The sequence below is a fragment of the Acytostelium subglobosum genome (assembly GCF_000787575.1).
Source record: "Acytostelium subglobosum LB1 DNA, scaffold: scaffold13, whole genome shotgun sequence".
In the NCBI taxonomy this organism is placed as follows: domain Eukaryota; phylum Evosea; class Eumycetozoa; order Acytosteliales; family Acytosteliaceae; genus Acytostelium; species Acytostelium subglobosum.
In genome coordinates, this window is record NW_012236520.1 from 281,436 (window position 1) to 308,971 (window position 27,536).

General features: G+C 45.6%; 13 protein-coding genes across 13 annotated transcripts; 3 read left to right on the forward strand and 10 right to left on the reverse strand.

Moving 5' to 3' along the window:
- Positions 1-1,649: 1,649 nt before the first annotated feature.
- Positions 1,650-2,848, reverse strand: SAMD00019534_067740 (hypothetical protein; the record flags this gene model as incomplete). Its single annotated transcript, XM_012897886.1, has 4 exons — positions 1,650-2,233; positions 2,302-2,382; positions 2,469-2,521; positions 2,598-2,848. Coding segments are annotated over 4 exons (969 nt in total), but the record flags the coding sequence as incomplete, so codon positions are not given.
- Positions 2,849-3,144: 296 nt separating this feature from the next.
- SAMD00019534_067750 (hypothetical protein) lies at positions 3,145-5,192 on the reverse strand (the record flags this gene model as incomplete). Its single annotated transcript, XM_012897887.1, has 2 exons — positions 3,145-5,054; positions 5,168-5,192. 2 exons carry the CDS (start codon positions 5,190-5,192, stop codon positions 3,145-3,147), a joined length of 1,935 nt encoding a protein of 644 aa, XP_012753341.1.
- Positions 5,193-6,101: 909 nt separating this feature from the next.
- On the forward strand, positions 6,102-8,056 carry SAMD00019534_067760 (hypothetical protein; the record flags this gene model as incomplete). The annotated part of the gene is made up of 3 exons (XM_012897888.1): positions 6,102-6,979; positions 7,184-7,463; positions 7,580-8,056. 3 exons carry the CDS (start codon positions 6,102-6,104, stop codon positions 8,054-8,056), a joined length of 1,635 nt encoding a protein of 544 aa, XP_012753342.1.
- Positions 8,057-8,343: 287 nt separating this feature from the next.
- Positions 8,344-10,388, reverse strand: SAMD00019534_067770 (hypothetical protein; the record flags this gene model as incomplete). Its single annotated transcript, XM_012897889.1, has 2 exons — positions 8,344-9,994; positions 10,333-10,388. The coding sequence occupies 2 exons, from the start codon at positions 10,386-10,388 to the stop codon at positions 8,344-8,346; spliced, it is 1,707 nt and encodes a 568-aa protein (XP_012753343.1).
- Positions 10,389-11,471: 1,083 nt separating this feature from the next.
- On the reverse strand, positions 11,472-13,404 carry SAMD00019534_067780 (hypothetical protein; the record flags this gene model as incomplete). The annotated part of the gene is made up of 3 exons (XM_012897890.1): positions 11,472-12,430; positions 12,550-12,783; positions 12,849-13,404. Coding segments are annotated over 3 exons (1,749 nt in total), but the record flags the coding sequence as incomplete, so codon positions are not given.
- A 663-nt stretch (positions 13,405-14,067) lies between these two features.
- Positions 14,068-15,911, reverse strand: SAMD00019534_067790 (hypothetical protein; the record flags this gene model as incomplete). Its single annotated transcript, XM_012897891.1, has 4 exons — positions 14,068-14,428; positions 14,518-14,966; positions 15,045-15,647; positions 15,834-15,911. The coding sequence occupies 4 exons, from the start codon at positions 15,909-15,911 to the stop codon at positions 14,068-14,070; spliced, it is 1,491 nt and encodes a 496-aa protein (XP_012753345.1).
- A 605-nt stretch (positions 15,912-16,516) lies between these two features.
- Positions 16,517-17,125, forward strand: SAMD00019534_067800 (hypothetical protein; the record flags this gene model as incomplete). The annotated part of the gene is made up of 2 exons (XM_012897892.1): positions 16,517-16,547; positions 16,620-17,125. Coding segments are annotated over 2 exons (537 nt in total), but the record flags the coding sequence as incomplete, so codon positions are not given.
- Positions 17,126-17,319: 194 nt separating this feature from the next.
- Positions 17,320-18,244, reverse strand: SAMD00019534_067810 (hypothetical protein; the record flags this gene model as incomplete). The annotated part of the gene is made up of 2 exons (XM_012897893.1): positions 17,320-17,919; positions 18,044-18,244. 2 exons carry the CDS (start codon positions 18,242-18,244, stop codon positions 17,320-17,322), a joined length of 801 nt encoding a protein of 266 aa, XP_012753347.1.
- A 486-nt stretch (positions 18,245-18,730) lies between these two features.
- Positions 18,731-19,976, reverse strand: SAMD00019534_067820 (hypothetical protein; the record flags this gene model as incomplete). The annotated part of the gene is made up of 3 exons (XM_012897894.1): positions 18,731-18,982; positions 19,053-19,201; positions 19,322-19,976. The coding sequence occupies 3 exons, from the start codon at positions 19,974-19,976 to the stop codon at positions 18,731-18,733; spliced, it is 1,056 nt and encodes a 351-aa protein (XP_012753348.1).
- A 799-nt stretch (positions 19,977-20,775) lies between these two features.
- On the reverse strand, positions 20,776-23,979 carry SAMD00019534_067830 (hypothetical protein; the record flags this gene model as incomplete). Its single annotated transcript, XM_012897895.1, has 1 exon — positions 20,776-23,979. One exon carries the CDS (start codon positions 23,977-23,979, stop codon positions 20,776-20,778), a length of 3,204 nt encoding a protein of 1,067 aa, XP_012753349.1.
- A 533-nt stretch (positions 23,980-24,512) lies between these two features.
- Positions 24,513-24,976, reverse strand: SAMD00019534_067840 (hypothetical protein; the record flags this gene model as incomplete). Its single annotated transcript, XM_012897896.1, has 2 exons — positions 24,513-24,823; positions 24,955-24,976. 2 exons carry the CDS (start codon positions 24,974-24,976, stop codon positions 24,513-24,515), a joined length of 333 nt encoding a protein of 110 aa, XP_012753350.1.
- A 493-nt stretch (positions 24,977-25,469) lies between these two features.
- On the reverse strand, positions 25,470-26,437 carry SAMD00019534_067850 (hypothetical protein; the record flags this gene model as incomplete). The annotated part of the gene is made up of 2 exons (XM_012897897.1): positions 25,470-26,080; positions 26,434-26,437. Coding segments are annotated over 2 exons (615 nt in total), but the record flags the coding sequence as incomplete, so codon positions are not given.
- A 369-nt stretch (positions 26,438-26,806) lies between these two features.
- On the forward strand, positions 26,807-27,213 carry SAMD00019534_067860 (hypothetical protein; the record flags this gene model as incomplete). The annotated part of the gene is made up of 3 exons (XM_012897898.1): positions 26,807-26,809; positions 26,898-26,984; positions 27,070-27,213. Coding segments are annotated over 3 exons (234 nt in total), but the record flags the coding sequence as incomplete, so codon positions are not given.
- Between the last annotated feature and the right edge of the window lie 323 nt (positions 27,214-27,536).

The window sequence follows — 27,536 nt, forward strand, 5'->3', positions numbered from 1 at the left end:
ACCATCTTACCTTTGACATCATTGTTTGATTGATTGATGTCCCACCCACACTCACACCACACACTTGATCAGTCACTCATTTATCTCCCACCTTTCGTGAGTATGACGTTCCTCACATATATTGATTGCTTCGCAATGAGAGTCAGCACCATCAACAATGAATAGTGAATGGAAAGAGTAAGACTTGTCTTGATATATACCCGGTGATATGCATTGTCGGATTCCACGTGAGATACTGATTCGTCTGACCATTTTACAAGTCACAACAACACACTATGCTCTGACATTTCCATTCACAGCCACACGCCATTGGTTCAACACAGTTAAAGCGCATTGCTTCACGGTAATTTAGAACGTGCCAATCTACAATGTTTAGTTATAATGAATGGATACTTGTCACCGCGGGCCTGCACCCGATGCCGATGCCCATATTCCCAGAGCGGTTATAACCGCTACTATTATTATTATTATTATTTGTCACAGCCAGCCATGGATATTGCCGACCTTCCATCCATCCAACCATCGATCGGGCACAACTTTGAAATTGAGTGACACATGTAAAGAAGGACATCCATCTAACCATTGCCATTCATTGTATTTTCCATCCCAAACCCAGTCTGTACCGGACTGTACAAAGGTTCCATTTCCGATCCAACAATCAATCATATTTTATTTTTTAATATTATCATTCAACCAAATCAAATCAATTAATATTCCCAACCGATCGATCTATTTAAATAATTTATTAATATATTTATTAATATATATATATTTATATTATTAATATTTGTTCCATGAACTCAATTAATATTACATATATGGCAAGTCAAATCGCCGATTCATATGTACAGAGTACAGTGTACAAGATGAAGGCACTTCAATCACCGATGGCTATGATGGATAAAAAGACTGTAGACTATTTATATTTTAATAATGGAGCACAAGATGGTCAATCAACAAAGTATACTTATTATGTCCATGGATAATTAATTAATTTTAATCATCTTACTGGAATCATTCCAACATAAACAAATAATAATAATCACAATAATAATATAATCCAAAATCCGACATCTCTTGGTATAAAATTATAATAAAATAAATTGTACGAACAAATAATAATAGGTATTCTTGTGTCTCTTGTCCCAGAACCAAGTTGACTTATTTAGTACTGTTGGAACTTGGATACATTGGTGTTGAGAACATCAGTTATAATATTGCTACTAAGGTAGCTTAAACGGTGTCATATCAAAAGTAGATATATAGCTATTGTTTTTGTTTTTGTTGGAGTTTGTTGCATCTCTGAGAGTGTAAATATAGGAAGTGGGGATAGTGCTCTAATGTGAACAGTAACATTGAGTGATACAATATATGAGTGCCATCTCTTGGAGACAAGACTCATAGATAGTCTCCATCTTCTTAATAGAGTTCCTCGACCATGTCCAGCTTTGCCCCTCCATAGCATTGCGATCTTATGTTCAATATGATGAGGAAACATAATATTATCTGTTTGTGATGTCATCATCTTGTTGTGCATCAAGTTGAAAATGATCACAATCATTAGGACCCTGGATCCTGAGTCCAAGGGTGAGGGCGAGGTTGGGGTGAGGGCGAGGGTACTAGTTTATTGTCCGATCGCATCCACTTTAGAGTGTTGCAAACTGATCACAAGCCTCTACTAATGCTGACATTGTTCCTGGCTCGGATACTGAGTGGCCAGAGTCTGGGATGATCCTGAGCACTGAGCCTGGATAACTCTTGTGGAGATCGTAGGCAGACTTGGCTGGACAGACAACATCGTAACGACCTTGGACAATCACTGCAGGGATGTCCTTGAGCAGGTGTGCGTTCTTGATCAGCTGTCCCTCCTCCTTGAAGAATCCACCGTTGACAAAGTAGTGACACTCGATACGGGCAAAGGCCAGGGCAAAGTCGCCCTCCTCACCATGCTTGATCTTGTCCTCGTCCAGAATGAGCTTGGAGGTGGACATCTCCCAGCGTGTCCAGGCATCGGCACATGCACGCTTGACCTCCTCATCACTGCCAGTGAGACGGCGATAATATGCGCTCATCAAGTCGCCTCTCTCCACCTCTGGTATCATCATGCGGAATGGCTCAAAGTACTCTGGGAACAACCAACTTGATCCCTCCTGATAGAAGAATAACAACTCATCCCTTCTAAGTGTGAAGATACCTCTAAGGATCAAAGCCTTTGTTCTTGATGGATGTGTCTCTATGTCGTGGCAAGTGGCAATGTTAGATGGACTTGTTGTTGACTTTGTCGTATGTATGTATAGTTACCGGCGTAGGCAAGGGACAGGGTTGATCCCCAAGATCCACCAAAGACGACCCACTTCTCAACATTGAGCAACACTCTAATCTCTAAGTATGAATGAAGTTGGTTGGTTTGTTGTCCATTAGTTAGCAATGTTGATCATTACATGATAGTTGACGACTACACTACATACTCTCCATATCATCAACCAAGTGCCATGTTGTGTTATCCTCAAGGCATGCGAATCTACATCATCATCAACATCAAAGTCAGTAAATGAATGATTGAACGTAGGAATGAACGAATGAATGAATATACATACGGCAAACTCTTGCCACAACCTCTTTGATCAAACATAATGATTCTGTAGAGCTTGGGATTGAAGAATTGTCTGTAGAAGTCTTCACAGCCACCGCCAGGTCCACCATGGACAACGATCACAGGGTTTCCCTCTGGATTGCCAGACTCCTCAACATGCAAATCATGCACGTCAGACACCTTCATCCTATGTTCCTTATATGGTTGGATTGGTGGATATAATGTCCTTGGATAATCAAATACGTTCTTTCCCATTATCTATCTATCTATATGTTTGATTGAATGAATGATTGATTGAATGAATGCATGAAGTTGATCTCAATCTTGGGATTCTTCTTTCGAAAAAATCAAAGGGGGTCTACCCTTGGAAGAATCTTCAAACGAGTCGTGGACAAGGGAAGGATGATGGAATGAGATAACTTGTCAAGTATCCAAACATGGTAATTACAAGTTACAACAACCAAGACAACAACAACAAACTAAGATACAAGGTTATTATTATTTTAACTTATAATCGTTTAAATATAGTAATTAATTTATTGCTATATAGTTTAATCCAAGTCCTCATCTGGACGAGTTGGTCTTGGGGCGGAACCGGCAGCGGCAGATGGATCGAAACCACCTGGCATACCTCCCTCTGGCATACCACCGGAGGCCTGGTACATCTTGGTCATGATTGGGTTGACGATGTTCTCGAGATCCTTTCTCTTGGCATCGAACTCCTCCTTGGAGGCAGAGGCGTTGGCCTCCAACCACTTGATGGCCTCCTCGGAAGCATCCTCGATGGACTTCTTGTCGTCGGCGGACAGGTTGGCGGTGACCTTCTCGTCTCTCATGGTGTTACGGATGGTGTAGGCGTAGTTCTCGTAGGCGTTCTTGGCCTCGACCTTCTGGCGCTGGGCCTCATCCTCAGCCTTGTACTTCTCGGCCTCCTTGACCATGCGGTCGATCTGCTCAGCAGACAGACGGCCCTTGTCGTTGGTGATGGTGATCTTGTGCTTGTTACCGGTGGACTTGTCCTCGGCAGAGACGTTGAGGATTCCGTTGGCGTCGATATCGAAAGTAACCTCGATTTGTGGAACTCCACGTGGAGCGGGTGGGATACCGGACAGCTCGAACTTGCCCAGCAGGTTGTTGTCACGGGTCATCTGACGCTCACCCTCGAACACCTGGATGAGTACGCCTGGCTGGTTGTCAGAGTAGGTGGAGAAGGTCTGTTGCTTCTTGCATGGGATGGTTGTGTTTCTTGGGATGAGGACGGTCATGACACCACCGGCGGTCTCGAGACCCATGGACAGTGGAGCGACATCGAGCAGCAAGAGGTCAGCAACCTTCTCACCACCCTCGTTGTTGAGAATGGCAGCCTGGACGGCGGCACCGTAGGCGACGGCCTCATCTGGGTTGATGGACTTGTTCAGCTCCTTGCCGTTGAAGAAATCCTGCAACAGGGACTGGACCTTGGGGATACGGGTTGAACCTCCGACCAGGACGATCTCGTCGATGGTCTTCTTGTCCATCTTGGCGTCACGGAGGACCTTCTCGACTGGGTCAATGCAGCCACGGAAGAGATCAGCGTTGAGCTCCTCGAAACGGGCACGGGTGATTGAGGTGTAGAAGTCAATTCCCTCGTACAGGGAGTCGATCTCGACGGAGGCCTGGGCAGACGAGGAGAGGGTTCTCTTTGCGCGCTCACAGGCGGTTCTAAGACGACGGAGGGCACGTTGGTTGGTCATGAGATCCTTCTTGTGCTTTCTCTTGAACTCGTCGACGAAGTGGTTGACCATACGGTTGTCAAAGTCCTCACCTCCCAAATGAGTGTCTCCGGCGGTGGCCTTGACCTCAAAGACTCCGTCCTCAATGGTGAGGAGGGAGACATCGAACGTACCACCACCCAGATCGAAGATCAGAATGTGACGCTCGGTCGAGGACTTCTTCTCGAGACCGTAGGCAATAGCGGCGGCGGTTGGCTCGTTGATGATACGCTGGACGTTCAACTTGGCGATGACACCGGCGTCCTTGGTGGCCTGACGCTGAGAGTCGTTGAAGTAGGCTGGGACGGTGATGACGGCGTTGTTGATGGTCTTTCCAAGGTAGGCCTCGGCGGTCTCCTTCATCTTGAGGAGAACCATGGAGGAAACCTCCTCTGGGGAGAAGCTCTTGGCCTCACCCTTGAACTCGACTTGGAGGTATGGCTTGTCACCCTCCTTCTGGATGACCTTGAATGGCCAGTGCTTCATGTCGGACTGGACGATTGGGTCGGAGAACTTACGGCCAATCAAACGCTTGGCGTCGAAGATGGTGTTGGTTGGGTTCATGGCGACCTGGTTCTTGGCGGCATCTCCAATGAGACGCTCGGTGTCGTTGAAAGCGACGTACGATGGGGTAGTTCTGTTACCCTGGTCGTTGGCAATGATCTCAACACGGTCGTTTTGCCAGACTCCGACACAGGAGTAGGTGGTACCTATTTATTATTTAATAATCAATGAATGAAAGTAATTATAATGTTAGTGACATAGTTCGTTCGTTCGTTCGTTCGTTCGTTCGTTCGTTCGATCATGTAGATAGTGTACATACCCAAATCAATTCCGATGGAAGACATTATATGTGTATATATTAGAAATAAAGTATATATATATAATTAAATATATATTTGTGTATATGTTTGTGTGAGGTGGGGAGAGGGGATGAATGATGTTCGACTGACTTGAACTCGTCTGATATTCCTTTCTGCAAGTCTCAGGTCACGGTTATCAAAGCGAGTGATTCGTGTGTTTTAGGTTTTAAGTAGATCTAGATGAAATTTCATTCAAAACTACATGGTTTTTCAAATATATCTCAACTAACGAATAACGACAAAACAAAGAATAACTTTCGTTATTTCGAGTTTCGTTAATTATTAACGAGATCATCTAATTAATCTCAAAGTTCACTCAATGATTCAAGTCTGATGACATTGTATTAAACTTCAAAGTGATTGATCAATCATACATGAATCACAATAAAGCCAGTCAGCCAGTTTCCAGAGAGTTGGAACAAGTCCATGTTGGAACAGATGATTTACACAAACATTGGATCATGATATGTTAGGGACCGACATTTATTTGAACAATTATATACTTATCAATCAAACAGATATATGATTGATTCATTGTTGATGTCAACGTGGCATTGTTAGACTTAAGATATCTCTCTCAGAGTTAAAGATAGAAGTTGGCGCCAGCCCATCATCTAAATGGTATCATCATACTTTCACTCAAACAAACAAGAATAACCACCACCAAAATCACACTAATCGCAAAAACTGATCAAAGTGTAACAGCCCGATCGATCACCCCCATCTTTATTCGAGGGAGTTTGGTGCCAATACTCGATTAACAAACAACATTCCCACCTTTCAAGGTCGTCCATCCAAGTCATTTCAATCACTAATACTTAAACATATATATTGTAATACTACCTTACTACCACTCTCCAGCCAGCCAGCCAAAGCAACAACAAGTTGAAAGAAATGACAATAGAGGAGGAGAGGAGGAATGATGGACAGGACGTGCCATTGGACAATCGAGGCGCATATCATGGTGAGGCAACACTCGCCCCACCAGACGACTTGCACCACCGATCGATAATGTACTTGAGGACACCATCAGACGACTATCTACACTATGAGGACATGACTAATGGACAAAAGTTCCTCGAGAATGTATTCGGATACACAGTGGCAAACAGGAAGGCAAAGATACCGTCTGGCTACGACGTGGCATACACCGAGAGTGGACAGCCACACTTGGTGCCAACGATGGCCGAAGCCATGGACGCAACAGACATCGCGGCGATGAACGAGCACGTGAACCACGGTCTGACCATGCGCTGTTCAATGCGCCAGATCGAGGAGACCTTTGGCACGGGCATCTACCTCTACTTTGACTTTGTCAAATTCTGCAATTGGACCAACCTGCTGCTGTTGGCCGTCGTGTTGGTCAACGTCGTGCCACATCTCTACTATGAGGACACAATCGGTCAGTTCAAGGGCTTCCGCGCCATCGACTACGTGATGGTTGCCATCAACTTGCAGTCCTATATCGACGCGCGCTCACGAGCTTTTTACTACTGGAGCTCGGTGGCGGCCATTGGTCTCACATTCCTCATGGGTCCAGTCTACGCACTCAAAGTTCATCGATATTTCAAGAATCGCAACCTGACCGACTTTGAAGATGGCTTTGACGACGACAACGAGATCAAGGGAAACCAGTTGGTGTCACGCACATCCCGTCTAGTCCGCTTCATCACCTCTTACGCAATATTTGTAATACTAATCATATCATCAGCCGTATGCAATCTCTATGTCATACGCATCATCAACTCTCATCCATTCCTCACTGGACTACTGTATGTATAAGTATTCAATCAACATTGGAAATGATGGATGGATGGTTGGGTTGATGATGGCGCAGCAAATAACTAACATCCGATCATACTCCAAATCATTTAATCCAATATCACGTGACTGGATAATCAATCACATGATCAATGACATCATCGGAAACACACTGGAAACACATGGAACACTTGGAAACAACTTGATATCTAAAGGACTACATCACTTGTATCATCGATCGTCATTCGATTCTTCAATGTTATATATGACTTTTTGTGTTTGTACTTGACAAAGCTGGAGAAGCATCGCACTTGGACCAACTTCCGTACACACAACACACTGAAACTCTACGTGTTCAAGGTGGTCAACGTATTGGTACTATACCTACTCCGCAGTTGGGTATTCTCATCATACACCTACGAGATCATATACGACGCATGTCCACTTGTAGACGTTGGATCACAATTCCTCCTTATCCTATTACTAGACTTGACTGTATGTATTGTATTGTTGATGGTTGGAGTGAGCCAGCTGACACTCCAATCGATCAGCTGATATATGGCACGTGACAGATCAGTCAGCTGACTCATACCAAACCCCCCCTCTCACAGCTGCAGAACGTTTGGGAGATTGTTTACTCATGTGGAATGGCTGCGATTGGAAAGTGCATTGGCAAGCGTGGCAAGAAGTCCACGGATAGCTATAGGCCAGAGTTTGACTTGGCAGAGGAGTATCTGGAGATATTGTACAGACAGCTGATAGTGTACCTCGGTTTGACGATCTATCCACTGGTGGCACTGCTCGGTGTGCTGTGTGGCATCGTAGAGATATACGTTGACAAGTTTAGAATGCTCAAGGTGTGTCGTAGACCACACCGCATACATGGCTCGATGAAGAAATTCCTCACCATGTACCTTTTAATGACGGCTGCTGTTGCTGTGGCCACCTTCCCCTACGGCTCTGGCTGGGTACTCTTTGAGATGGGTCTAGAGCGCGGTCAACTACACGACAAATGTCCATTCCTGTTCTCACGTCAAGAGGGTTCCCATTTGATCATCCCATTGACCAACACGACAATCCCAATATAGTTAGTTTGATTGGTCAATCAATCATCAATAAATGTAATATGTACACTCAATCATTTTGGGACTTAATGGTCATATCCACTTGTGGACAAGGTAGGGACATGATCCAGTACAAGGGAGAATGGATAGGCAATCAAAGATAGACAAGTATAAACAAGTTGATTTTAAAGATCATTTATTGAACCAAACAATCCTTCTTCTTCTTTTGGGTGAATGAGTAGTGAGTGAGTGTAGGTGATGGGCAGGGATAAAAAGGTGATGCAAGAGACTGGACATTCTCAAGTGGATGTCTAGTTGGCAGGAGTCTCCTCGGCTGGGTTGGTGAGAACCTCCAAAGCCTCCTTGATCTTCTCGGCCAAGAGGTCGGATCTCTGGACAAGCTGGAAGAGGTCGTCGACGGTGAGCGAGTCGAGGAGCATACCAGTGATCTTACCAGAGAGATCTGGCTGGCTGGCGTGGATCAATGGGTACAACATCTCTCCGAGGATGGAGTTCTGCTGATCACGCTGCATGGCCTTGATGGTGTTCAAGCTGATCTGCTCCTGGGTGGTTGGCTCGGTGATGGTTGGCTCGACTGGCGAGGCGGCGGCTGGCTGTTGTGGAACGACTGGCTGCTGTCCGTCTGGTCTGGGTCTTGGCTGACCACGGTGGTTGGCCTGTGGGACACCTCCGCGTGGGTTGCGGACGGTCTGGTATGGCATTGGGTACTGACCCTGGGGTGGGACTGGACCGGTCCATCCCTGACGTGGTGGACGTGGCATCATCTGGGGGTAAACGACTGGCATGCCAGTTGGCTGTGGGTAGATGAATGGGCCGCCTGGGTAGAGTGGGGAAGCTGGGATTCCACGTGGGACGGTCTTTAGCTTGCTGTGGTGAGCCTCAAGCTGAGCGCGACGGATCTCCTTGCGCTGGGCAAGAGCGACGTACAGTGGCTTGGTACCGACCATGCGACCGTGCATCTCGGCGACAGCCTTGCTGGCCTCGTCTGGGGACGAGTAGCAGACAAAGCCAAAGCCCTTGGAGGTGCCCTTGCCGCCAGAGTCGTCTCTCATGACCTTGGAGGAGGTGATGGTGCCGAATGGAGCAAAGGTGGCACGCAGTCTCTCGTTGTCGATGGTGTCGTCCAAGTTCTTGATGTACAAGTTGACACCCTGGTACTTGGTCTCGCGGAGGGACTTGAGCTCAGCCTCACGCTCCATCTTCTTCTGGGCACGTCCAACGTACAATGGCTTGCCGTTGTGGACCTTTCCGTTCTCGGCCTCGACGCATCTCTTGGCAGCGTCTGGGGTCTCAAAGTTGGCGAAACCGAAGCCCTTGCTCTTGCCATCCTCGTCAGACATAATGGCGACGTTGGTGATTGGGCCGTAGACAGCGAGCATGTGGGTCAGCTCCTCAATGGTGACGTCCTCGTTGAGGTTCTTGACAAAGACGTTGGTGTACTTGAGCTCGTGGGTTGCACCTCTCTCCTTGGACGACTTGAATGGACCGACGTAGACCTTGAGGTTGTTGATCATCATTCCGTTGACCTTGGCGATGGCCTTCTCAGCAGACTCCTGGCTCTCGTAGTGGACGAAGCCGTAACCCTTGGAGACGTTGGTCTCGTCGGTGACGACCTTGCAGGACAGAATGTTGCCAAAGGCCGAGAACGTATCGTAGAGGGCCTTATGGTCAACAGTCTTGTCGAGGTTCTTGATGAAGATGTTGCCGACGCCAGACTTTCTGAGGCTTGGGTCACGCTGAGACCACATGATGCGGCATGGCTTGCCCCTGATTGGGTTGTTGTTCAACGTGTCCAAAGCACGCTCGGCATCAGCAGCGCTGTGGTAGTTGATGTAAGCATAGCTCAGGGAACGACGGGTGGTAGTGTCACGGCAGATCCTAAGGTTAGCAACTGGACCAATCTGGTTGAACAGCTCGAACAAGAGGGACTCAGAGACGTCTCTAAATATTTTAAAAGAATAAGAATGATTGTAATTGAATGAGTTAATAATCTTTGTACATTGATTGAGTTGAGTGAGCGTCGCATCAGCAGTAGCAATATCGATAAAGTGAGCATGGTTCGTGTGAGTGTCTGCCGAAAGATCATCAATCGAAATAACTATTTGTTCAATCGCTAATCCTGTTATCTCTTTGTTTGATCGTCGCTATATATATATTATTTGTTCGCTAGATCGATGTTATAATGCCTCATTCAGTGTTACTGTTGTCGCTGTTGTCGCTGTGGATGCTACTGCTGTTGCTGTTGCTGTTGCTGCTGACCCACGAATGGAGAGACTTACGGGTGGAGATCACCAACGTAGAGGGAGGAGGAGGAGAATGAAGATGAAGTAGCCATTGCTGTTTAGAGAGAGTGAGTGATGAGACTGAAGACTGAACGACAAACAAGACGAGTAGTGATCAACAAGAGAGGATGGTATTATTTTTTGGTCTTTTGATTTTCCTGTTTTTTTTGTATGATTTGTTCTTTTGTGCTTTTTTTTATACTGGCTTATTCAAGACAGCAGCTGTGAGCTTATATATATTTGATTGAAAGTGTAGGGATAATAAATGATTATATTATGACTACACAAAATGTATATATGCTACGCTTGCGTGTATGTTGGAATAAACGAGTCTTTTTTTTATATTTATATATATAAAGAGAGAAGAGAGGAATTGTTGTGAGTGTAAAGTGAGCGAGCAACTTGCTAAAGAGCTCACGACTCTCTCCCTCTCCCATCGCGCGTTCGTCCTCTCACTCACACACACCTAATCACACTTTCAATCTCTAACACACGCACACACACATCATATCCATTCATCATCTATCGTACAACATAAGAAATGAAAAATAAATAAATTCAAACTTATTTTCAATCTAATTAAATTATAATCACATTTAATGTAACGAGACGACCAAAAAGGAAACGACCCCAACTGATATTGGGGGTTGTCTTTGGGTTTGTGGATGTGTATGAGTTGGTTGGACTGCTTAGCAGATTGGTTGACAGGATTAGTTTGTGTGCATATGTGTGTGTGTGTGTGTGTTGATCGATGGAAATAGAATGTGTGGATGACTGGATGTGAGTGTAGTGTTTGGATGGATACCAACAACTACCACATCATCAAGTGTTGGTTGCCAAGTATCCATTATGGTTGTTGTTGTTGTTGTTGATGTTGCTACCCAGATACTTAGGTGTTGTCGACACTGGAATATGATGTTTCCATCTGTACGCCTCATTGCCATTGACATCCAACTGATTGTCATGATGATGATGATGATACAACGAGTAGTTGTTTGAATTCAATCAGTAATAATACTACCCGTCGACTTCATTCCTAATTCAAATGTTTGGCGAATTAATGATTGATTGAATGAATGATTGAATGAACAAGTCTTATTGATTGTGTGTGTAAACATACTCGCGGAACGAAGGAACTACAGATTGTCCAGGTCTTCCTCTATCTTGAGTAATTTCTGTGTGACTTGGTCAATCTTGGAGAGACAGGCATCTTCCTTTTGGAGATAGTATCGCCTACGCTCGTCAAATCTCTCCTCACCCATGAACTTGATCCACGAGCTGCTGTTCTCGACCAGATTCTCTAGACGCTGGAACACTTTGTCATACTCCTCTTGTAGCTCCTGTCTCTGCTCCTCCAGCTCCTTACGATCGTCCTTCAAATCGGTCTTCTTGAAGAACTTCTCAATGCTCTGGCGCTGCAGCACGTATCTATGCTCCTTGATGATGCGCTCCACGGCGTGCCTGACACGCGGCGAAGAGAAGCTTACGAATATCTCGTATGTGTTGTCCGTGCTGCATAGTTGCATGCCAGTGTGTTGCTGTCGCATCCAGAAGTAGACCATGTTGATCTTGAAGTACTCCTCCAGCTCCTCAGGCTGCTCATGGAACACCCGCTCAATCAATTCCGTGACGGGGATGTACGGTCGCTCGAGCAGTGTCTCGAGCATCTTGAAGTGGCGCAGATATCGCTCAAAGATGGCCGTCTTGTCGCTGTCGGAGCTGGCACCATTCGCCTTTTGGAACATGGCATCGATCATTGAGCCCAGCTTCTGTGTCGTCTCGGAGAGGAACATCTCGATGACCTTTCCCAGCGGCTCACCCTTCTGCACGAGGCCAACAAGTGAGTCAATGTCACGCATCTGCCCGCCAAAGTAGTGCATGATCATGTCGATGTCCGCCTGCGTGAATGCCAGGCGTTCCTTCTCGTTGATCAAGGTGTCCAGTGCACGTGAATGTGATTGTGATTGGGTATTGGACTGTGTGGCGTGTGCATGTGCATGGGCATGGTCGATGTGTGGCGCACTTCCAATCCTCATGTCCACATGTGATTTGCTCACAGTTACAGTATGTAGATACTCTCTTATATCCGACTCCTCTGGATATGTTATGTTGTACAGGAATCTTCTCTTCTTGAAGCTATGATCTATGGATGTTCGTGTTAAGAAGGATCAGCCCAAAGTGGCGAATAATTGATTGATTGGTTGATGGACTTACTAGCATCAAGATGGAAGTGGACGAATTGGGAAGAGGTGAGGAAGACTATGTTGGCCAATTTGTTGTCGGTGACTGATATACACCAGTCCAGGAATCTGGTAAAATTGTCTGATGTTGGCAATGCCTCAATGTTGGTGATCACAATAAGTGGGACCTCTTTGTACTTATCCTTGATCTTGATCAATGACAGATATATAGTGTCCAATCCTTGTATGATCTCCTTGACATTGATCGCTAATTAAGTTGATTTGGAGGGTAAGTATGATGGATGGCGCCATCCATTGAGCGAACAAACATACATTGTTTCTTGTCACCTTTGAGAAAGAGTGACGAGATCATGTCGTCAGAGGGCAAGAGGTAGCCAAGTCTGCGCACGAATGAGAGTAGTAGCTCATCACCACTTATGACAGCGTTTTGACGCATGTCCACTAGGACATTCATCGTACGATTTGATATGACCTGCTTGACAATATGAGACTTGCCAGCGCCGTCGGGACCGACCACACATAGCGGGCCGACTGGCGCCGACGCCAAGAACGATGTCAAGTACATGCGCTCAACCGAGCGGTCAAAAGACATCTTGTAGACCTCGGGTAGGTAGTGTTCAAAGTGCTCGCGTGTCTGGAATGTCTTAATAATGCGGCTGACCTGGCGCGGCGTCCATCTGCGCATGAAGAACATGAATCCGACCACAGAGAATCCAAGCAGGAACCTTATTCCCCAAGTCGATACCGATCGTCTCTGTTGTTGTTGCATTGTTAACGCCGATGTAGAAGTGGCTGAAGTTGTAACGCCATCATTTTGCTGCAGCAAGTTCGTCCTGCTACCAGTCATCAGTTGTTGTCTGAATAGTGAATGAGTTTGAGATGGAGATTGATTGATGCCATCAATAGATGTCAACGATGGTTTGTGGCTATGTACAGGTGATGTTGTTGATGTCTTGGATGTCGTTGCAATCGTTGGGGAATGTGGCAGCATAGTATGGGGTGACAGTGCAGCAGGTAAACGATGTATCTGCAATGATCTTCTAGCCACACTATTGCTGCCATTATTGCTACTGGCTAGTAGGTACCTGATCATTGCTTATATGTTATGTTATGTTGTTATCTATTATATATACAGGTTATAACTACTCATTGATGGTGAGTGAGTGAATGAATGAATGAGTGAAAGTGTGATGTTCATTTGGGGTTCGGCCTGGTGATTGATCGATTATGACTGACACGCAATCAATCGATCAATCAATGATCAAACAATCAAACAATAAAGACCAAGATGACATGTCGGTATGAATAAACTGTAATACGTTTAGTTGATACGGTTAGGTAAGGTAAGGTAGGGTGGTAAGATGTGGACTCCAGCTGACGACATGCCAAGGAGATGGCGTATCTTGGAACAGCATGTGTCACACCATGGCGATGTTGGGATGGATAGATAGACGGCTGAGCGAGGGGAGGGAGCGGTGAGTGAAGTGCTGCGCAGGTGAATTAGTTGTTTCTTGGTTGTTGTTGTTGTTGTTTAAACGGCAACTGGCTCTGGTTTAGCCTGTGCTGCTTGTGGTTGTTGTGGCTGCTGTCCCTGTGGCTGCTGTTGTCCTTGCTGCTGACCACCACCCCTGCGTCCACCTCTGCCGGCGGCACCTCCTCTTCTTGACTGCTGGCTTCTCGAGTCGTTGATGCCCACCAGGATCTCAATGCCACGGTTGAACAGGCCCTTGGTCTTGTCCATGACCTGACGGTAAGCATTGGTATGCTGTGAGAACATCTTAATCTGATTGTTTGCCGAGTCGATCTTGGCAACGAATCTAGCGTTTCTAATAGCTTCCACGATCCACTTCTCTGATGACTCTGGGTTTATACCTAAGTTGTTGCACAACAAACTATTGATTGATCAATTGATTGATAGTGTTAGTTCAGTCATCATGGAATCATTCCCGACTCGGCCTTTGGCCTCTCGAATGGTACATACTCTATATCGATATTTTCGTGAATATTACAGTAGGTCTCAAAGATGCAAGCGCGAGAGCTCTCCATGAACTCATCATAGCATGACGCCAGGAAGTAGTCCTGCTTCAGGACTTGCTCGCAAAGAGACAGCTGTGCCTTGGCATCCTCAAAGTTGAACTTGACGTAGAGGCTCGAGACAAAGAGGGTGATTGGGTCGCGGTACGTGTAGGCCTCCTGCTCAATGACCTTGACCAGCTGGTAGATGGTCTGTGGACGTCTCCTGTTGATGATGACGGCCACGGTCAAGTAGCGAAGCACGTGTGGGCAGACGGTCTGGATGGCATTGAGGTACTTGTCGTCAAACAGCAAGTCGACCAGACCTGCTCTGTTCTCTGTTTGATTGAAATAGACAAAGAGACTTCTGTGGATGAGCCATGCTCTCTGATGCAGTTGCTCGACTGGTGACGAGCTCTGTTGTTTGTGTATGAGTGAGTGAGTGTGAGTACGAGGTGGAATGATCCCAATCAATCAATCAAAGATCAAACATACGTTGCTATCAATCTCCTCTTTCAGTGGAGCAATGTCTGTGACGGCGACAGCCCAGTTCTGGCTGAGGATGTCAGACTCGAGGATACCCCAGAGGGCGCTTAGTGTCTTCTGTCTGTCGTTGGAGAGCTTGGCGTAGATGGCCAGATATTCCCTGGCGATCTTGTACTGACCTGTCTCAAAGAGCAGCTTGGAGTATCTGTACATGGCGTCGATGATCTCTGCGTTGATCTTCTCGCGCAGCATGGCAAATGTGAACGACAGCTTTGCCTGCGACTCTGCCTCGGATGTGGCGGCGGCCTCCTCGTCAACATCGTCGGGGACGGTGGAGACGCCGGCAGTGGTCGTGGCGGGTGTGCTGCCTGCGGCGGCAGTGGTCGCTGCTGGTTGAGTCTGCTGATGCTCCTTCTTCGCGTTGAGGTATTGAGTGGCGACATCGCATTGCACTCTCAAAGTCTCCAATTCGTTGGCCAACTTCTGCTTCTTCTCCTGCAGTGCGCTAGTATCACGAGCGACATTTTGGCAGGCGGCAATAGCCTCATCACATCTACCAGTCTGTGTCAAGATATCTGCTTTCGCGCGATTAACGTCATCCTCTGGATATCCCTATATTATATCGAATGAATTGAATGAATGATTGATTGAACGATTGAATGTTGGTAACATGTTCGCGTTACATAGTGTCCTGTGCTGCTTCATTATATGATTCATGTCCCTGTGTTGTATGTATGCACATCTGTTGCTACATGATCGAATGATTGAATGATCGAATGAATGATTGAATGAACCTACCTTGGCAAAGTCCACCAGTTGGAACAACAAATGAGCGTCGAGGAATGTGCTCAACTTCTTTGTTAGATCGTACTCCATTCTATGTATGTATTTTGTTGATAGTATGTAAGTAATAAAGAAAGAAAGCTTGTTTGAATGAATAGTAGTCGAGTTGAACTAGCCCTCACACACCATCCACAGTCACTCTCACTCGAAGGTTTCATTCTTCATCACACCGTACACCCATCATCAGCATGAGCTTCGCGTTCGTGTTGTTGAGTTCAATGTGAGAAATAAAAAAAAATGTCAAATTTGAGTTGATGGAACTTCCAAATAATCTTTCAAACAAATAAACAAGGATGATTGTTGATTGATTGATTAATTGAGAACTAACATTCATTGTCGTTGGCCCATTGGATGATAAAGATGTGTGTGTTTATTTGATTGATGACACTCAGCGGCAGGTATAATGATGACCATCACCCCCACACACACTCATTGACACCCTTTCACACAATTATATGATCAGTCGGTTGGATTCACATAACAATGATGGTAGTATATATACATTTAATGGACTTTGAGTAGTATAAGTTAACCTCTACTACTACTAATAATATTTATACTTATACATATTTATAAACTAACAAATAATGAAATTAAAGACCTTTATACCTTTTATCAAAGTTCCAAAGAGATCAATCAGAGTATTGATGGTCGGTTTGGAAAAGTCTGGTAAGTTCATACCTTTATCCAATTTACTTTACATCTTAACTAACATTGTAACTACATGCATGTATTTAATAGGTAAAACAACAATATTATATAATATAAAGTTGGGATCATTCCTTGAAACAATACCTACCATTGGATATAATCATGAGAGAGTTAATGTTAATGGATCATCGTTTGATATATGGGATATTGGTGGATCAAAGGATACAAACAAATTACCATGGAAACTAATGGTACATAGAACAACAACTTGTATAATATTCGTTGTTGATGTATCAGATCGAGAAGGACTTGCCTGTTCCAAGGTCCAACTTCAAAAGATACAAGATGATAAAAGATTATCACATATGCCAATTCTTATATTAGCAAACAAACAAGACCTACTACCTCAACCTGCTCAAGGAGAACAAGGAGAGTCGTCCATAAATACACCGCTCACAACTACCGAGTTATCTCAATTACTTGGTCTTCCAGAGAAATCCATGGACAAACAATGGCACATCACTCCATGCACTGGAAAGACTGGCGAAGGAATATCAAATGGATTCGAATGGCTTTCCAAGCGCAAAGGGACCAAGTCGGAACAACGATCAATCACTTCACAAGAAAGATCATAAAATATTGAAGATTGATCGATTGATCATGTAAATATTACAGTGACAAGACATTAATATATGTATATTTTTTAATATATATTACTTAATGAACAAGTAAGAGGAGAGACTGTAGTCCTACTTCATTGAGTTGATCAATGAGTTGGGCAGAGGTCTATTTAACGACCAGTGTGGGAGGACCACAGCTTGTGGTGGTGAGAGTCGTTCAAGGTGAGGTCAGCATTGCCATGGAGATGGAACTTGTAGGGACCATGACCTTGGCCGTGAGTGCAGGTGGACCATGTTGGCTGGTTGTGGCTGTCGTAGACGACGGCGTTACCATCGTGCTGCATGACGAAACGGAATGGACCGTGGCCCTTGCCAAAGGTCTGAGTGGACCAGATGGCGTTGTTGGAGGTCCAGGTGCTGGAGGTGTACAGGACCAAGTTGCCGTCGTCCTGCATGACGAGGAAGTAGTTGCCGTGGGCAATGGCGTTGTTGGTGTTGGAGTGCAGGGTCTCCTCGCTTCTCAAGTTGTCGCCATGGTGGAATGTGCGGCCTGGCTGTGGATGAGATGGGGTGTGGTGGTGGGATGGCAGGATCATCTGGGTGGCGTGGGAGCCGTTGGAGCTGTATAGGCAGCCAGAGTGGCTGTCAACAACGTGGACACCTCCCTGTGGTGACAAGTAGCAGGTGTGTGGGCCGTGACCCTTTCCATGAGTAGCGGTAGCCCATGTTGGTGCGTTGCTGGCGTCATAGATAACCAAGTTACCATCGTGCTATAGTGAAGTGAATATGAAGGTAAAAGGGTTAGTGATTGTTTGTTTGATTGAGTGATCGTGTTGATCGAGTTAATGTAGTCAAACTCAAGCACAGTCGATTGAGTGATGAATGAGGACTTACCTGCATGGTCAGACGGTATGGGGCATGACCCTTGCCGTGGGTCTGGGTGGACCAGATGGCGTTGCACGAGGCAAAGTTGTTGCCACGGTACACAACCAAGTTACCATCTTGCTGGAGGACCAAATAGAAGCCTCCGTTGGTGATGTAGTTGACTGGGTGGTTGGAGTGGATGGTGTTTCCGGCAGTTATTCTGTCAGTCATTGTGTATATGTGTATGTATGTAGTAAGGTAAGGAGATAAGATAGATAATCTTTGTTATTTGTTTCAAACTTTTGAAATTGATGATGGTGAAGATGGACAAAGTGGAGGCCTTTAAATGTCTTTGGAATTTTAATTACAGGGTCAATAATATCGTGTTTTGGTTCTATAAAAGATCCAACTGATGACTGATTGATAGTTATTGAAGACTTTGTGGTTCTTCTTTGCAGGGTCCATTTCAGGTCCCAAACACACACCCGACCGAGGCCTAATCATCATAAAAAACAACAAACAAAAAGTAATCATTCACGTGATGATGTAACCTTTGATCACAGACCAGATAGACCCTGAGTGCCCTCTTTCAGGTAACCCACCTTGTATACTTTTCATTCACTGATCAATGATCTTGACTGACCAAGTGAGTGGCTTGGTCCCGCTATTCCAAGGTTGTGAATCACGTCAGAATGATAGACACAGCATAGCATGCATTCAGAGTTTACTTCTCACGATTGGACACGATGGCGACGACGGCGAAGTGGAACACTTGAGCTTGGGCAGCTGTTCCCCGACCATCTTTAGCACCTCGTTGGCACATCCCCAGCTAACAGTGAATCCACTGCCACCATGACCATAGTTGTGCACCAATAGCTTTCGGCCATCCTGTTGTAATTCACTCTCCAGTCGGATCTCGTAGCGTGAAGGTCGCAGACCAACCTTTTCCCCAATGATCTCAATCTTATCCTATATATTAGTGGTGATATGTTATGTTAATATGTTTGATTGATTGATTGATGTTCACAATCATTCATACCCTTGCAAACTCTGGCGATATTGTAGCCACTCTGTCCAGGATCTCCTTGGTATCCTTTGGACATGGTTCAAGGTTGTAGTTATGTTTCTGATTGGTACCGCCCAGAACTGAGTTGGTAACTCTTGGTATTACATATGCTATCTTTGTATCTGTTTGATTGATTGATTGGTTGAATGGGTGAGTGATTGAGTGATTGAGTGATTGATTGAGTGATTGAGATGGGTGACATGGTCTCGCCCACCTCCTCACGCCCCGCCAAACAAACATACCATCCTCTTCATCAATGAGTGAACGATCGCGAGAGTGATTGATTACAATGATCTGTCCACGAGATGGGTATACATGTCGATCACCAATTAGCTCACGCGAACCTATTCCAGTGCAGTTGATGACAATGTCCGAGTATATGAATGGCTCGCGAATGTCTACAACGACACGCTGGTCCACTCTGCCACCCAACTTCTTGAACGACTGCACCAGCCAGTCCATGTAGATATCGGTGTCCATGACAAAGCCATCGTCTACAGCGTATCCATCGACATAGCCTGGCAACAACTCGTCTGGTTTGATGCGTCTGAACGATGGGACGAACGGACTCCAGTCAGGGTTCTCCGCCTTGGGCACGCGGAAGAACTCGTTCACCTTCTTGTATAGTGTGCCAGTGTCGCGCACGTCCAGTGGCAGGATGTGTTGTTTGAAGTAGTCCATCGTCTCTTGTGACCATCGACCCACTTTATCCATTGGCTCCGATAAGAATGGATACCACAATGCTGCTGCCTTGTTTGATGTAGTGTTTGGAGGTAGATCCTTTGCCCATATCTCCACATCATATCTCTGTGTCTTTAACAACAATATTCCAGTGGATAAGCCAATACAGCCACATCCAATTATGATTACCTTTGTCTTTTGGTTTGATTGAGTCATCCCTCCCTCTATCTTTATTTCTTTGTTTGTATATATGTATGATTGTAAGATTGAATGAATGAATGGATAGATGGGTGGGACCCACCTTTTGATCTGGGGGTGCCCCAGATATGCCTCACCTTATGATCAAAAAGATCACAACAAAAATCAAGATTAGTTTGTGTTGTTGCAAAGTTCTTCTTTACACAAGGTCAATAATAGTTCCCCAATCAGTGGACATTTACCAGGTTGAATGAATAATGAACAAGGTATCCTTCTATGTTAAGGCAAAAGATTGGACAGATCCATGGTATGTTTTCTTCGCTCTACCGACTGAGCTAACCAGGTTTCCCTGGTGCAAGTTTCGATCTTGCCGCCTAAGAGTGGAATTAGATTTGTTTGCTGTAAAGGACCTTGTTATAATAAGGATGTAATCATATACTTAATCATTGATACAATTAAACAAATATTCTTTATGGTTCTCTCGAGTGTAAATGATTCAAATCAATCATAATTCTATTTATTTTCTGAAACTATTCCAACATGGAATTAGTGAACTTGGAAGAAGGGTGGCAATTTTTGGACAAGGAATGATTCCCCTTGATTGTCTCCAAGAAGAGATATTCGTTGGCCACTATGTAGAATATGTTCTATAGCAACCATGTCGATCATAATCATCAATAACAATCACATGTCTTGACAGTATTCAAACAGATATCTCCAAGCACTAACACTTCATGATCAGTACTATCAACATTGCGAACAACAAATTAAGCTAGTGATTGGATGAGGTTTAACGATGGCATCTATAAAGTTCGTTTTATACCTCTTGTAGAGTATGTTGGTTTGTTTGTTGATCAATGTCCAGACTAAAGACATGGTCGAACTCACTTTGGACCGATGCATCGTGGTCCACCACAACGATGGACTCGCGCTCAGGCAGTTGACGGAGTAGCTCACAGATGATGGGCTTGATCGTGGCATCCAGGTGATTGGTAAGCTCGTCCACGACCATCAGTGTGACGCGTGAGCCAACATGGTTGAATATGACCTCGCTCAATGCGAATGGACTGTATGACAACTCTACGCAGCGTCGTTGGCCGCCCGACAACTGATAGAATGAGCGCGGCTGGATGATGTTCTTGCTGTCCAACTCAAACACCTCGATGGTCAGCTCATCCTGGTGCATGGCAAGCGTTGTGAACAGCTTGCCCTGTGACAGGATCGAGAGGTACTCATTGGCATAGCCCTCCACCTCTTTGATCACCTGGTTCAGCGCCAGCACGGATATGCCGTCGCTGCCAAAGCCAGCCTCCCAGAACTGCAGTGTCTCCAGTCTCTTTGTTTCCACATCATCTAGCGCGCTGTCAATCTTCTCAATGTCCTTGCTCAACTGATTGATCTTGTCCTCTTTTAGTCTCTGTTGTGTCGCGAATGGGTTGCCAGGGTCTTTCTCCAGCTCCCTGATCTGGGACTCGCGCTCTTTGATGCTCTGCTCCAACAACTCAATGCCATGCTTGCTTGTGTTGCCCAACTGTTGGGTAACGCGTTTGATTTGATCCCTCAACTTTGATCGCTGTTCATTCACCGCCTGTGTCTGCTCTCTCTTGGCTCGTGCCAGACTCGCTCGCTCCACATCCAGTGCCTCCAGCTCCTTCTTCTTCTTGTCCAACTCGCCCTGCAACGCAGCCATCTTGATCTCGTTGTTACAGGCCAATCTCTGGTGTACCTCTGTATCCAATGATTGTCCACACTCAGTACATGTGGCGGTAGTATCACTCTCTTTGGCAGAGATATATCGCTTTGCTCGCTGCAGTACATCCTTGCACTTTTGAATCTCTCGTTGGATGTTTGTCAATGCATGCTGGCCAACATTCCAGTCGGTGTTGGTCTTGATAGTCTTTGCTGATTGCTCCTTTGTCCACTCATCATAGTCATACTCCGCGCTCGCCAACTCATTCTGTGCGTTCTCTCGTTCCAGCTCCAATTCGCTAATCTCCTGGCCAGTGTTATGTCCCTGATCTTGCTTAAGTTGCTCTAGCTTGTCCTTGTACAGTTGAAGTTGTTGTCTATGCTCTGCCAACTGTATCTTCCTGGATTCACTCCATTGTGCCAGCTCTTGATCATAGTCGATGGCAAGCCAGGTGTCCAATGATGCAGCTAGTTGTGCACGCTTCTGTTTCATATCGCCAACCATGGTCTCCTGCTTCTTGCGTGACTCTTTGGCAATCTTGGCCGCAGGTATACACATGCCCAGGGAGAATGCACGTGAGAGTAACTCCTTGCGACGCTTGTCCGTGTCTGTTACAAAGTTTGAAATGGAGCCCTGCCCAAGATACACGCACATCCTAAACAGATCATAGTCCAAGCCAATGATGTTGTGTATCGCTGACTGCTGGTCTGCGATACCCTGGCGATATCCATCGTCCAATCCAGTAATCTCCACCTTGCTTCCATGTCCACGTTTCTTTGATCGTGATATGCTGATCTCTTTGCCATCGACATCCAGCCACAAGGTGACTGTAGTTGACTTGGAAGTGTCGTTGATCACCTCATCACCCTTGATCGATGCACTCGAGGTGGCTTGTTTGCGAGGTGATGTCGCGCCATATATCGCCCATACCAAAGCCTCGAATATACTGCTCTTTCCAATACCCATGCGTCCTTTGATCATCACCATTGTCAGACCCTCCAATGCCAGCTCGAGGTTGCCTCTAATGCTACAAAAGTCTTGAATCACCAATCGTTTGATTGTGACCTTTCTGCCCAATGGTGTGACGGCGGTCTCCTTGACCTGGCCAAGTATCTCCTTGCCAGCGGCCACTATCTCCTCGGTCTTCTCGGGTGTCCAGCCATGTGTCGCAGCATTCATCTCGACATACTCCTTTAGGAAGTCCTCCAACTTGAGATGTCCACGCTCCCTCGAACCAGCCTTTGACGGGCGACTCTCGCCATCCTCCTGTGATGCTGTTGGGTCGTCTTCCTCCTTTGATACCATCACCCTACGTAGCTCAGTGAGCAGGGGCAGTGAGTCAATGGCGCCAATGTATTCTGGTTGGCGCATTATGTCCCTTGTGGAGCGAACTTCTACAATGTCCTTCTCATTGACCAATGATGACTTGCCAGTGTCCTTCACGAAATCAGCTGGATACTCCAACTTCCAATGTCGAGGCATTTGATCTAGATCAATGAAGTGAGGATGAATGTTGTCGCCACTCTCGACCAGCGCGATGCCATGTGGATCATTCATCTCGCCAAAGTTCTGTTGATATGGACTGCCAATGTACCATGCGTTGGTGGCCACTTGCTGACGACCATGATAATGGCCAAGGTAGCATGCACGCAGGTTATTCATGCCCTCGTCATCGATCTTGCCTGTCGCACGATGTCCACCGTTGGAGCGGGCACCCTTGACCTCAGCATGCGCAAACACCGTCCACTTTGGCGCGGCTAAGGGATGCACATCGTCCAGCGATCGGAACAACTCACGTTGTGCATCCTTGCCCTCGCGCCAGGGCAGGTAGGCACAGCCCTCGTCTCGATCAAAGATGGGCTCAGTCGCCACACGTATGTTGTCAAACAGTCCAAACAGTTGCATGCCGTGCACAGCGCCATCCACAGACACTTGGTCGTGATTGCCCGGGATGAACACCGCCTGCACACCATCACGGCGCCACTCATCAAACTCTTGAAGCAATCTATCAATGTGTCGTACGTGTAGTATGTTGCGCTGATGCCAAAAGTCGCCCAAGAACACGACAGGACATCTCTCTGACACTGCTCTCTTGCGCACTGCCTCCAACACACTGAGCGTCCTATCCAATGTCTTTGTAGAAACATGCAAGTCTGTGAACAATAACTTTCTCCATGATTTGCCATCGCTCATTATATCGTTGTTGTTGTTGTTGTTGCCATTCGATGATGAGTATGGCCTACTACTTATTGTGGAACTATTGATGAATGATGGTAATGGCTTGGTCCCATGAGCAACAGACGTGAGAACAGTATTGAATAACCTGTTCATTGTCTATGTACTCTCTCTATCTCTATGTGTATCTGTAAGTGTACACAAGAGATTGAATGAATAAATGAAGAGTGAATGAAAGAGGGACACCTAATGATGTTGTAGATTGATTGATTAGTTGGTTTTCAAAAGAAGAAACAACATGCTTGGCTTGGCAAAGTCTATCCGCACATGATGGGATGACTGTGTTTATTGATGGATGTTCAGGGTCCAGTCAACCATCACTTGAGAGGATTGTTGTTGGGGAACGAACTTGCTTGATACTTGAGAGGGAAGGAGAGGACAGGCCAGCCATAGCCACTGTTGACATAACTTGACGGCTTGAACGTGGAAGAGAAAGGGAAGGGAAGGGAAGGGAAGGGAAGGGAAGGGGAGAATACATATGTATGTATGTACATTGCGTTGCGTTGGAGGGACGAATCTGATTTACAAGGGGAGGGAGGAGTGAGGGAGCGCTTTGATTGTTGTGACTAACTGACTAATGTAATTGATTGATTGATTGAATGATTGAGCGATAAGGGAATGAATCCATCCTACTTGTGAGCTGGGGCAGCGATGGGATGACCAATGTCCTTTCCTCTGAGCTTGACACCCAAGACCTTCTCCATCTTGGCCAAGATGGCAACTGATGGGATTGCAGTGCCATTCTCATAGTCGTTGACGACTGATTGTCTCTCGTAGATCTTGGCAGCAAGATCCTTCTGTGTCATCTTGAGATTGACACGGGCTCTCTGTATAGCCTGTGGTACTGATGCCTTTAACTCTGGTACTCTAATTCCCTCCTCATCCTCCTCAATCCTCTTGGCATTGATTCCACTCGATGCATGGTTGGTACCAGCATTATCTGTATATGTTTGATTTCATTTGATTGATTATTCGGTTATCAATCAAGATTGAATGAGTGAATGATTGAATGAATGAATGAGTGAGTGAGCTAGTGATGATAGTAGTATTCAAGATTGAATGAATACATACACTTCTTGACAATGTCAGACATGTTTGATCTAATAAATAATGATAGATAGAGAGATAATGAATGTGTATATATGTATATGTATACGTTAATGTGTTTGGACAATGATGAACTGGTGAGTCTTCAACATTGTTTGAAGTTGAGAATGATCCTCACCCCCACCTTCAACCCACAATTGATATGACCCATAAACACAATCCAACTGATCGATAAACTGTGGGAACCCAACTTACATTATTGTCTATGATTGATTGTAAGTGTCTGATTGAATGGCTGCCAATCATTATAGTTGTGTAGAAGGCCTTGATGATTGATTGAGTGATGGACCAAATGAATGAATGAATGAATTGTCATGCCAACCCAACTACCTTGGGATGGCTCCATCCGCAATGCATGAGAAGAAGCCACACGGCCGCACAATGTGGAAAGATTATTAATCATGATTGTTGTAAGGAATAAAGGTGTGATAGGTGGTTTATTATTGGGAACAACGTGACCGACGTCCGCCAGAAGCTTATCTGTATCTTCTGAAGACACGGGTGTTTCTTCTCTTGTAGTTGGCGCGGACGGATGGTCTGGCCTTGGCGGCATGACGACCTCCCTTCTTGTTGAGACCACGGGCCTTGACACCGGCGGCGGTGAGACCACGGAGCTCACGGTGCTTGTGGACTGGGTTGCAGATCCAGTTGTAGCGGGCGTCGTTGCGGATCGACTGGTGGGAGTGGTCGAGCAAGATAACCTCGAAGTACTTGTAGGTGGAGTCCTGGTTGACCCAGTACGAGTTGAGCACACGCAGGTTGGGGCATCTGCGGGCGACACGCTCCTCAGCGACAGAGCGCAAGTTGCGGCTTGGCTTCAGCTCGTTGACACCGTGGGTCTTTGGCTTACCACCGGTGCGACCACCTGGAACCTGTCTCTTACGGCCTCCGCGACGGACACGGATGCGATATACAACAAAACCTTGAGTGGCCTTGTATCCCAAGCGTCTAGCCTTGTCTGGACGGCTTGGGTGAGTGGCACGGTGGCACACTGGCAGGTTTCTGTATTCCCAGCATCTGACTCTGAGAAGGAAGCGAATAGCGTCAGACTGCTTATGCTTGTAAAGCTCCTGTAAGTATTTGTAGGCACCTATTATTGTGTTTGTTTGTTTGGTTGGGTGTTAGGTTCGTTCGTTCGTTCTGTTATGTTATGCCATCTCTGAGTCACTCTCTCGCCTGTCACTCAAACATCCATCGATCCCATCCATCGACTATCCATTCAATCAATCATCTATCTTGTCGATGTCACAAGAGTATCGTGTCATCCATCTCCATCAATGACTTCCTCTGTCGCGTCGCCAATAGAACCAATGATCGCATTGTAGTTGGGATCGTCGAGATGATTGATTGATTGATAGGTTGGTTGATGGATGGATTGATAACTGCATGTTGTTGACTAATGTTGATTGATGACTAGATGATTGCTGATGTATAGATACACACCCATTTCCTCACGTTGTTGTCCAAAGAGTAATCGTATCAAGTATCAACAGTGGATAGAAATTGCTATGTGTCGTGCGTGTGCGAGTTGCCAGAGGGTTAGCACACCTCTCGTCTCAGTCCCAAGGTTGATCGTCTGAAATGAAAAAAAATTCAAATTAATTCATTTTTGTTTGGTATGGCTAACCTTTCACTAACAACGAAGTTCCTTTTAGAGATGTTTAGCCGTGAAGTTGTCGTGGGTGAGTCATTGAGCTACCCATTCATCTGAATGTACATAGAGAAAGAGGAAGTGAAGTGAAGTAAGGAGATAAGATAAGACAGGTTGATCAAGCAAGTAGCATTTAATATAGATATATACTAAATAGTAATAATAATGGTTGGTATCTGTTGAATGAATGAATGATACATGTGCAATGACATGGACCGAGTCTAACGCTCCCTCCTCACATGAATGGTAACAACAGAGTATTCTTGACAAGGGTATCAGCCTTTCAATGGTGTTGTTCAGCATCAGTGTATTTGTATATTATACAGCATGGGTCATCGTATCTGTAAGTTAGAATGTGTAATGGGATGCTATTACTAGTATCACGTTGATTGTCTAACGTAACATATGATGTATATATATATATATAGCCATTCATGGATAGCGATCATTGGATGCATCAATACTTCTTACCACTGGAGTATGGTGTTATCTTGCCTGCCATTCTACTTGTTGTTGGACTCGCTGCAATTGGCTCATTCCTCGGCATGGTAATGTTGAAGACAAAGAAGAAATAAACAGTACAACAACAACAGCAATAACAGCATCATCAAAGACATGTGGAATCGATACGATCAACAATCTCATCAATCAATCAATCAACGAGCGACAGACGATGTTTGGGTCAGGCCGAGAAGCATTGAGTCGACAGATGTTTGGCGTATATGTGATGAAGAGACGTCTCTTTATTCATTGGAGGATGATGGATAGATAAATAGGATGGATAGATATATACACGTGGATTGGATTGATGGCTATATACAGGCGGCAGTACATCGTTGCCGCGATCGAGTCATTGATGATGATGTTGGAGGCTCCATAGTGTCACACATATTGA